The following is a 10660-nucleotide window of genomic DNA, read 5'->3' on the forward strand; positions in this document are numbered from 1 at the left end:
CCCATGGCAGAGGTGTGGACTTGGTGATTTTTAGAGGTCTCTTACAGCCCAAACCATTAATTCTGTGATTTCACCAAAACCATCATAGCCATCAACTGTGTACCTTCTAAAACTCACGGGATTAAAGTGGCTGATAAAAATGGAAAGTCAATTTTCTAAGTATGGAAGTGAGCTGTAACCTCAAGACTGCAACTTAAGTGACAACAAGAGCTCAAAAATCAAACCAGAAATAAATCCCAGAGTTAGGTGTATCAATGTGTTTTCAATACTAAGCAACAGTGGCAACATATATTTTAACAGTGATATGATTATATAAGCAATGGACTAACATCATTAAGTTGTTTCATTTCTTTAATGAAACTAAAATGCATTTCAGAAAAACAGTCCATTTGCAATTATATAAAACTGTACAAGGAAACTATTAATGCTTCCAGCAATTTTACTATGTAAAAAAAGTTTTTAAAAAAGATGTGGAAAAGGATAAAAAGAGAAAATTCACTGGCTTGTGTGAAAATTTGCATATATAAACCTATAGCCCCAACACAGATGAAAATCTATATTGAATTTATAGATACACTCTAGGAAACAAAACATTCCTGGCCTTATAAAAGATGCTACTAATTTATACATTGAGAATTAATTTTGTTGTACTTAATCTCTGAATAAGTTCACAAACAGCAGCATTTACATAAATTAAACTGGGCTACAGTGAAGTCCAGTTTCTTGCTGACAGAGAGAAGAAGTGCTCTTTCTCTAGCCCAATAGAAGCCTACTGAAATGTCCCAGAAATATATGCAGATTGCCCTGTAACTACAGCAACACCAGTGGAACGCTGAACATGACTCTTACTCAACGCTGCTCTTCTTTTAATCTTTTAAGGTCACTTCTGAGTTTGCTGCATCACCTCTACAGAGGAGCATACAAACAAAACAACAATAAAAAACACAGCATATAATCACTGCTTACATAGGAACTCATTCTGCATTTCTTATGAAGCAAAATTCCCAATCATCTCTTATGTACAACGGTGCGGTTAGAAATGCAGCTGACTTGTAAAACTCATTTCCTACTTGCTGAAACTCCTCAGTGCGATCAAATACTCTACCAAACCTCAGCCACAGAGAACAATGCAACTCCTGATATCATTAAGATGTCACCTGTATCATTACAGTATTGGTATGCACGCTTTTGACAGTGTTTAGAATTGCCTTTTCTAGTGGACTTTCCAAATAAAGTATGCTTAATTAAGAGGTCATTCTATGTATTGCCTAAAGAAAGCAGAATGTTAACACTGGTATCCTGAACATATCTGAATTTGTTACACAGATTTACAACTGAATCTGCATATAAACCCTATCAGTAACATACAATACCCAATGAAGTGACAGTGATCAGGCAGCTGTTATCCCCGCTGAAAGTATACAGATCTGAGATTAAATAAATACTTTAAAATACACATATTGATTTAAAAACTAGAAAAATATTACATCCAAGCTCAAGGCACTTCTACATTTGTACTTTCCAGTTCATAATTTTATCATAGTCCTGAATTCGTTGTTTTATGTGAGAAAGCTTATTCTTTAGGTATTCACAACGTTCCTTTTTCTCCAGAAATGCGGGATCCTGCCAAGAAAGCAAAAATCCTTACATTAGTATTTATTCTTTCAGTCTTATCCAGCAATAGTCTGTTATCCATAATGATGTTCTTGACTAAGGACAGCACATAATTATTCTCCAGAATAATACTTTTTCTTTGGCCATGATTTTCCATTTCCTGTTTTCCTTCTTGAAGGGGTAGAGAAAGAAGCTCTGCTTCAATACACTGCAGCTATGCAGGGAAACAGAGCTGTTTTTAAAAAAGAAGTCTGAGAATGTAAATGACATTCTACTGCATAATTTTAATTTAATACATGTGTTCTGTCTAATAAATACATCTCCAAAAAAGCAATGAAACTGAGTTAACACGGACACAACTCAACTTTAATTAAAAAGAACAACTGGTACTTGTAACAGATGATGTTTTAGAAGGACTTAAGTAACCATTTACTGCCTGCACTTAAAAAAGACAAAGTGAAACTCTTTGAATTATGCTGGAAATCACTTTTTGGAAGTCTACCCAAGTTTCAAGCTGCCAAAAAAACAATTAAAAAAATAAAATAAAAAAATAAAAAAACAAACAAACAAAAAAAAAACCTTATTTTTAAGGGTAAGGCTTTCTTTTCTGGTAACGTATCTGACAGCCAAGTCAGTTAGTAAATATAAACAAACTATACCCCAAGAAGTGAACAGACCTTTAAAAGGAAGATGTTAAAAGATAAAAATGCTTAACTATTTTATTCCTCACCCAGCTAATAGAATCACTCTCCTAAACAGGTTGTTGGCATGAAACAGGGTAGGCAGCATCCCGCTTTTGCCAAAGATTTAAAATACAAACTATACAAAGCCCTGTAATAGCCAGGGGTACCCCAAGGCAGCAAATTTCTATCAGAAGTGCTGTTTGTTTACATTTTCTTCGTTGTTCTTTAGATTCATCAGCAATGTAAAGCTGAAAACACTCACATTTTTCTTCTTCTCGTATTCTTGCAGAACTTTTGATATCCTTTCCTGTTCCTGCAGAGAGATATCACACATCTTTAAACATACTGAGCATCCTCTGTATCTTCATCTCAGCTCTACAAAATACTTGTCAAAAGTAAATCTCACAGTTGATCAAATCTTTTCTGATTTATTTTAGATGCACACTTTGTACCTGAGAAATAGTAATAACAAGTTAACTTTGCTTTATTCAGACTGGAAAGCTAATAACACGAATAACAGAAAAACAAATACATATACACTATCACTGCAATCTAGATGGATGACCAAGTAAGAAATAGTGTATTTGAGAAAAAAACATCTCTCCCCTTAAGGTACTGCCAACATCACCAGACATTAACCATGGAAAGTTAGAAGCTGCATGCTTTCCATTAGCCTCTTTTTCACAGGTACTCACATATATGCTTCCAGGGTGGTGAGGAAGTTGTCTCATCAATGCTTCTAGCTCATTAAACTTCTTTAGTACAGCATGGACTTCCACAGACAGTTCTTTGTACTCAGCAAACTGATCATTGAACACCGCTTTATATCGGTCTCGCATTTCATTTGTTTGAATTGCTGGGTATTTCCTTTAAAATAAGTAAATATTCAGTGACTAGTATTCGACATCAGACTTCAACAAGCACACAGTGCTCTGACGTCAGTAGCATGCTTCTGTATTGTTTGATCATCTCATAATTGCTGAAGCTTTCCCAATCTGAACCATTGAAATATATGGCAGATAGGATATAAACCAATTTATTTTATACTTCACCACAGAATCACAGAATATCCTGGGTTGGAGAGGACCTACCAGATCATCTGGTTCCCGCCCTTTTACTGTGAGCAGGGTTGCCCCCCACTATATCATGGAAACCATAAAAAAAGCAAAACAGATTGTGGATAACATGGAAAGCCTATCCTTTAAAAGAGATATTACCCATTTAGCACTCACCCATTTAGTATTAGACAAATTCATAAAGCTAAAAAGCTAAGAAAATTCCCATGAATACTGCCTGTGTCTTCTGTTCGTTTGATAATTACATGCTAGATTCTAACAGCATGGTCCAGTATTTGGGTTGGGATTTAGGGGCTGTTTGTATTTTAAGTTTCAGATCATTAATTTATACTACTGTGTCCATGGTACTGATAAAGAATTGTAAGTTTCTACAGCACATGAAAAGAAAACATGAATATGAAGAAATGCTGCTTGAAAAACGTGATCCAAGTACTGACTCTGATAAAGAAAGTAAGTCACTTACGCTAAGTAGTCTGGCATCACTATAGGTTTAGGAATGTGGCCTGCAGGTATATGACCATTAAGTAGCTCTGGTTTCCTTTCCATTGATTTTAGCTGCCTGTAAGCAACCTCTTCTCTTGCTGTGTTGTCGCTGTCAGTATACTAAGTTAGAAGAGAAAAAATATTGTTCCAATTAAAATGAGATCTTATTCAAGTTCTGTAAAGTATCCAGATAATTTGAAGACAGAGATAAGAGTCCTAAGCAGCAGCACAGGTAAATCACATACTTTCTTCACATGATTTACTAGAGTTAGAAAATCAGGAAAGAGTTGCACAGTTAAGAACTTAAAATAGTTACCTTCAGTTTGTCCTAATATTCTTAACAATGAACCTAATATCTGTACCAGCGACAGACAAATAATTATTTGGGGCTTCAAAAGATTTGTTCCATGTATCTTAAAAAACAGTTTATGAAAGTTTTCTGGATATCCATTTCATTTGTGGATAAACATGAGTCACTTTTCTCTAGAGATCCCTCTTTCCCTTACTTCCCATTTTACAATTTAATCCCTGATCCAGAAGTAATGTCACATGGAGTCAAAAAGGCTCCTGACTCAGTACTGAAGTAAGCAACGGAAAAGACAGTGGCAGGATGCTCACAGTATTTAAAGGGAGACATTTAAGTCTGAAGGAAATACTTCATAAATGTTCTGGGAATCATCAACAGCTACCATGTTAAAATCCCATCCAACTTTTGTAGTGTGTATGCCTGCAAATTTGGGCAGGAGAAGCACAAAAATCCTTCTTTTCTTTTCTTGGTATTTTGAAGCTTGTAAGGGAGTCCTGGAGCAGTCTTAGAATAACAGGAGCAAACTCAAACCTCAAACCTAACAGTGAGCTCCCACTGGCTACTCTCCAACCTCAAGAGGTAGCCAAAAGGATGCATCAGATGCTTTGCTGCTATATGCCTGCAAATTTGGGCAGTAGAAGCACAAAAATCCTTCTTTCTTGGTATTGTGAAGCTTGTAAGGGAGTCCTGGAGCAGTCTTAGAATAACAGGAGCAAACTCAAACCTCAAACCTAACAATGAGCTCCCACTGGCTACTCTCCAACCTCAAGAGGTAGCCAAAAGGATGCATCAGATGCTTTGCTGCTATAACCATACCTGCAAAATTCTGTGATGAAGACTACAAAACTCACCGCTTAATGAAACAGAGTAAAAGCACATACTGTCAACAGTAAATCTTAAAACATAGACAAAGCTGTAGTTCTTCACAAGCTTCTTCCACGAAGAATGCTGTCTTAACTATACTAAAGAATTAAACCTAATCTTTCCCACAGAAAACAGCAACAACTAAATAATGAAAAAGGTAGACAAGGAGTTACAAGAAAAAAAACAAACAGTATGCAATTGGTAATCCCAGTAAACAGAAAAATACATTTTCTTCCTACCTTCTTATCTGGTAATGACAACTGCGTTTTCATCTGTCAAAAAAAAACACACACAGAGCTCTAAGTTTTATTTTACGCAATGAGAAGAAAAGCATGGATACTTAATATATACATTAAGCCAAGCTGTAGAGATTCTTATATAATTATATTAAATAACGAACATATTTAGCAAAAGAATATTTTCAGGTCAAGCGCTTTGAAGACATCTGAAGAATGGTGGAATGAAGAAAACCACACAAAACCCAGAACAAGACCTTTAGTAGCACAGCTGTAAGGAAAAACACAGAGTAAATACTCCAACTACTTCTCAAAGACCTTTAAATTTCATATTCCATTGCCTCTCACAGCTTAGTCCACTGCCTAAAAACACAGCAGTGCACTAGCCAGTAACCAACCTGCTACTCTTCTGCACAGCACTCTCTTGATCCTAGTTTATATGACAGAAAAGTTAACTTCAATAATATTCTTAAGTAACTGGAACAAAAGAACATGGATAACAACAGGTAAATCACCTCATACTTGCAGGACGTACTTAAAACCTGGTTGAAAACCAGCTAGTTTCATACACCTACAATTCACTTTCCTAAAGGTGAGTCTCAGTTTCATGCAAGATCTTGGCAAGGAAACCAACAATAAAGGAAAACGCTGGAAATCAACACAAATAGAATCAACAAGCAGATGGAACGAAACTTCCTGCTTTCTCCTGCTAAATCATTTAAATGCCGACAATTACTTACGGTAGGCTTCTGTAAGCTTCACATATGTGTGTTTTTAAGCTATGTTTTAATGACTTCTAGCAGCTTTTCAGAGTGTTTTCACATGGAAGAAGTTTTATGCAAATGACTTCAAACGCCCTGGTTGACAAAGCCAGGTTTACGCTGTGACAGTTTATCATTAACTAGGTGAGTATTTGTGCATTGAGCTGTTTTTAGTAGGGGCAAGGCCAGTAGCAAAGCAAAACAGACTGAGTGAAAAGATGAAATAATTGAGAACTGAGACACCAGCTCTATCATTACTATCACTGAATCATAGAATGGCATGGGTGGAAAAGGGCCACAAAGATCATCCAGTTTCAGCCCCATGCTATGTGCAGGATTAGGGTTGCCAGCCACCAGACCAGGTTGCCCAGAGCCACATCCAGCCTGGCCCTGAATGCCTTCAGGGATGGGGCATCCACAGCCCCCCTGGGCAACAGTGTGTCACCACCCTCTGCGTGATTATCTGGTACAACTGTGAATAAAGCTGAAAAGCCAAGAAGTAGTCACTTGGATTTTTGCTTCAAAATGCAAATCAGCATTTAATATTCTTACTGTCATTCACAGTAGCAGTTCACATGCTGGGAGTGCAGTCTTCAAACTAATGAGGCAGCTTTAAGCCCAGCCCTACTAAAAAGCTCAACAGGAACATGATTTGTGCCCTCCTTTGTTTGGAAAACACAGAGAGGGAAGTACTTCATCACATGATGTCAGATGAAAACGGAGTATTCCACAGAGCAGCACCTGTTCCTTACCAAAGTGAATACAAAAAGACTCCGGGTCACATCTTCACAGTACCTGCTATTTGTCCACAACAGAGGCTGAAGGCTCAGCCCTGAAGGGCCTGCTCTGCATACAGCAGACCTTACAGCTGTGCCTATTAGGTTGTGCCCACGAGAAAGAACCCCAGGACCCACCTCTTGTTCCATCTGCTCCCTGTGCCTCCTGGCTGTTTCGTGCCTCCACAGCTTCAGGGAAACCAGAGCACTAATCAGGTAGACGACCACCGTGACAAACAGGAAGATGACTGCTGCCGTCTGACCTCCTTCCACACGGCAAAACGAGGCGTTTATCGGTGTCTTAAACAGCTGGTAATAGCAGAGCCCCCCTCGGTTGATGTCATTGACGTACACGATGCCAGCAGACATGTACAGAAGGAACATGGCCACGTTAATGCCGAACTCGGTGAGCGGCCACCAGTTGGAGTCGAGGAGGATGGTGCGGTAGTACATGGACATGCCGAGCACCAGCAGCACGATGGTGACGATCCACGCCACGCCGGCCACCACCAGCACGAAGGGCGTTTTGGGTCCGCTGTAGTAATAGCCGCCGTACGCGGCGCCGTAGCTGTAGGGCTGCGAGTACCCGAACATGTTGTACCACTCGTTATCCTTGTGCACGTAGGCGGTCACGCAGGCGAAGACGGCGGCGCCCAGCAGCAGCTCGGCCACGCCGAGCAGCCGCAGCAGCCCGGCCCAGGACTTCATGTAGGCGTAGCGCTGCCGGTAGGCCTCCACCTGCTCGCTGTACGTCATGCCGGTGGGCGCGCCCAGCGAGTCCCCGCGCAGCATGGCCTCGGCTTCCTGCGAGCGGACGCTGCCGCCCGACCCCGCGCTGCGCTCCGCGGAGCAGCCGGGCCGCACCCGCGGCGGGCCGGGCGAGGCGGGCGGCGAGCACGGCGTCCCGTCCGAGACGTACCTGATGTCGGACGCCGCGCTGTGCCAGCCCGAGGCGCGGCCGCGCTTCCCCCTGAAGAAGTTCTTCCACGAGTCAGGGATGAAGCGCCGCACCGGCTTCAGCTCGGCCTGCCCGCCGCCCGGGACCGCGTCCGGACCGAAGGGCGGCTGCAGCGGCAGCGGGGGCGGCGGGAACGGGGCGGCGGCCCCGGACGGGGACGAGACGGCGCTGCGCGACATGACCCGCGGCCGGCCCTGCGGCGGAACACAACGACCCGCCGCACCTGCGCCGCGCCGCCCCGCCCGGCCGCACCTGCGTGCTGCGCCGGAGCCATCCCACACCGAAGCACGGCGCGGCTGCGCGCACTGCGCATGCGCCGGCACGGAGCTCTGGTACTGTGCGAGCGGGGAGCGGCGAGACTCGCCCCCAGACTCGCTCATCAACCTCCAGTGTCTGGGATTCCTGAGGTACAGCCCTTTCACTAAAGACAGAGGCAAAGAAGGCGTTCAGTATTTCCGCCTTCTCAGCATCCCCCGTTACCAGAACACCCCCCTCACTTAGTATGGGGCCCACATTCTCCCTAGCCTTCCTTTTGCTGTTAACGTACTTTAAAAAGCCTTTTCTGTTATCCTTTATCTCCTTGGCTAGATTCAGCTCCAGGTGGGCTTTAGCCTTCCTGGTCGCATCTCTGCAGTCCCTGACTACATTCTTATACTTTCTTCTTTCCTCGAGCTTGCACATGAGCTCCTTACTCATCCACGCAGCTCTCCTGGCACCTTTTCCCGATTTCTTAGTCACAGGGACACACTGATCCTGAGCCTGGAAGAGGAGCTGTTTAAATGCTAGCCAGCTCTCACAGGCCCCCTTGCCTTCTAGCACCCTGGCCCACGGGATGGCTCCAAGTAGGTCCTGGAGCAGATCAGAGTTGGCTCTCCTGAAGTCCAGGGCAGCAATCCTACTTTTTGTTTTGCTTCCTCCGCTCAGGATCTCGAACTCCACCATCTCATGGTCGCTACAACCCAAGCTACCCCCGACTTTTACTTCCTTAACGAGTCCTTCCTTGTTGGTGAGAATAAGGTCCAGCAGCACCCCACCCCGCGTCGGTTCCTCGACCACCTGCATCAGAAAGTAATCCTCAGTGCACTGCAAGAATTGTCTGGACCGTGCATGCCTGGCCATGTTGGTCGTCCAGCAAATACCTGGATAACTGAAGTCCCCCATAAGTACCAGTGCCCGGGAGCGTGACGCTACTTCCAGTTGCTATCAGTATTAACAGCTCAGTTTCACTTGATTTCTGTCTCCGTATGAAGGACGGTGAAGACAAGTACAAAAGCTGACTTAATGGCATTGTGGAAGTCCTGCCCAGGTGGCACCAAGAAAAGGCCAAATCTCTGACAGACAGCATTCCCCAGATGGGTGTTGTTTAGAGATTGTAAAGCAAAAGAGGAAAAAAATTGTCTTTAGCAGAACATTTATGCAGTAGGCTCAGACCTTTAGTTGTCAGCTTTATTAAACCATTCCTGACCAAAAGGAAGTAAATAAATGAGTAAATAGTAACTGACGTGCTGCATTAATGGCTGAGTTAAAACTTTTAACTCGTGGATGTTAGAAAGCTGCCAGAAAGGTAACAGCTTCTGTCTTTGTTAATTTCAGCTGCTTCTGACCAAGTGCTGGGAAATGCCTTATTGGACCGCAGCGCTCCCAGTTATTTGACAGTGTCTTGTCAGCTAATCAGAAATAAGGGCACAGCACTGGACCTTCTGTGTGAAACTTGCCATTTATTCACAACTTTCCACTTCAGAAAGAAAAGCCTTGGAGCTCACAAGGCTGTGAGCAAAACAGCTGCAGAGCTGACAGCGAGTCTTCGTCTGCCTGCTCTGTCCCGCTGCGGCCATCTCCGGCCTGACAGCAGAAGCACGGGAGGCTGAGCAGTGCAGCTGCTCTCAGGCCCACTTGCAAAGCCATGTGGGTAAGCAGGCACACACATCCCTCCCGCTGAGGAGTTTGGTCTGCTCCATTCCAACCGGGTTCTGGAACCCGGCCCGGGCAGGGCAGCGGGTCACAGTGGGGCCCTATGTGACCCATCTGTGTGACAGCCAGGCATCGCTGGCACCGACAGCAGGCGGCCTGCAGTGTCCGTCAGGACAGCGAGGAGACAGGGCAGGAGTGTGCGGGTCTGGCGAAGAGCCCCCGAGCGCAGCCCAAGTCATTTCCCTCGACCTTTGGCAGCCCCGCGGCTGCCCCATCCCCATCCCTTCACCCCCCAGCCTTCTTCATCCCACGGGATGGAGGAGAGACCCCCCAGCCGCTCCATCATGGCTGGAGAGGAGAGCGGGGCTCCCCAGGAGAGCGGATCTCCACCGGAGCCCCGCCAGGTGACCGAGGTGACCCCACTGCATGCTGGTGAGTGAGGGTGCCCAGCAGGGCTGGGGCAGCGAGTGCCCCCTGCTCGACACCAGGGCCCCTTGTCCTGACAGGCACGGGCAGACTGTGCCAGGGCTGCAGAGGGCAGAGCTCCTTCCTCTGCTCGCGCCTGCCTTGGGCCTCTCTGTAGCCCTGCTCTGTCTCCTTGCTCAGATGCTGACTGGCTGCCTCTGTCCGATGAGGAAAATGAGGCCGTGGATTCCACCCAGGTCTATGGCATCAGCAAGCAGCAGGTAAGAGCAGCCATCTCCATCTTGGCTGTGCCCGCATCTCCGGACGGTCCCTCTGGCTCTGCCTTCATGCTGCAGGAGGGCTGCTGGCCGGGCAGAGCTGCTGCTGTCCTGCAGCTGTCCTGCGCTGCTCCACAGCCCGCAACGCCTGGTCCCCCTGGCTACGGCTGTCCCCACTCACACTCCTCGGTCTCTGTGTGCTTGCCAGGATCTGGTGCGGAAGCTGCAGTTCCTGAGGGGCATTTTCTTACTGTGCAGCAATGCTGCATGGAGCGGCCTCACAGCGAGCCTGACTTTCTTCTGCTTCC

At 45.0% G+C, this 10660-nt stretch overlaps 1 protein-coding gene across 1 annotated transcript; it reads right to left on the reverse strand.

Moving 5' to 3' along the window:
• Nucleotides 1-335: 335 nt before the first annotated feature.
• Nucleotides 336-8120, reverse strand: MARVELD2 (MARVEL domain containing 2). The gene is made up of 6 exons (XM_072359537.1): nucleotides 6939-8120; nucleotides 5267-5299; nucleotides 3837-3976; nucleotides 2993-3164; nucleotides 2560-2610; nucleotides 336-1623 (listed from the first exon to the last, which is right to left on the reverse strand). Exons 1-6 carry the CDS (start codon nucleotides 7935-7937, stop codon nucleotides 1507-1509), a joined length of 1512 nt encoding a protein of 503 aa, XP_072215638.1. The 5' UTR covers nucleotides 7938-8120; the 3' UTR covers nucleotides 336-1506.
• Nucleotides 8121-10660: the final 2540 nt, after the last annotated feature.

Source organism: Excalfactoria chinensis, chromosome Z (genome assembly GCF_039878825.1).
Source record: "Excalfactoria chinensis isolate bCotChi1 chromosome Z, bCotChi1.hap2, whole genome shotgun sequence".
Lineage (NCBI taxonomy): Eukaryota > Metazoa > Chordata > Aves > Galliformes > Phasianidae > Excalfactoria > Excalfactoria chinensis.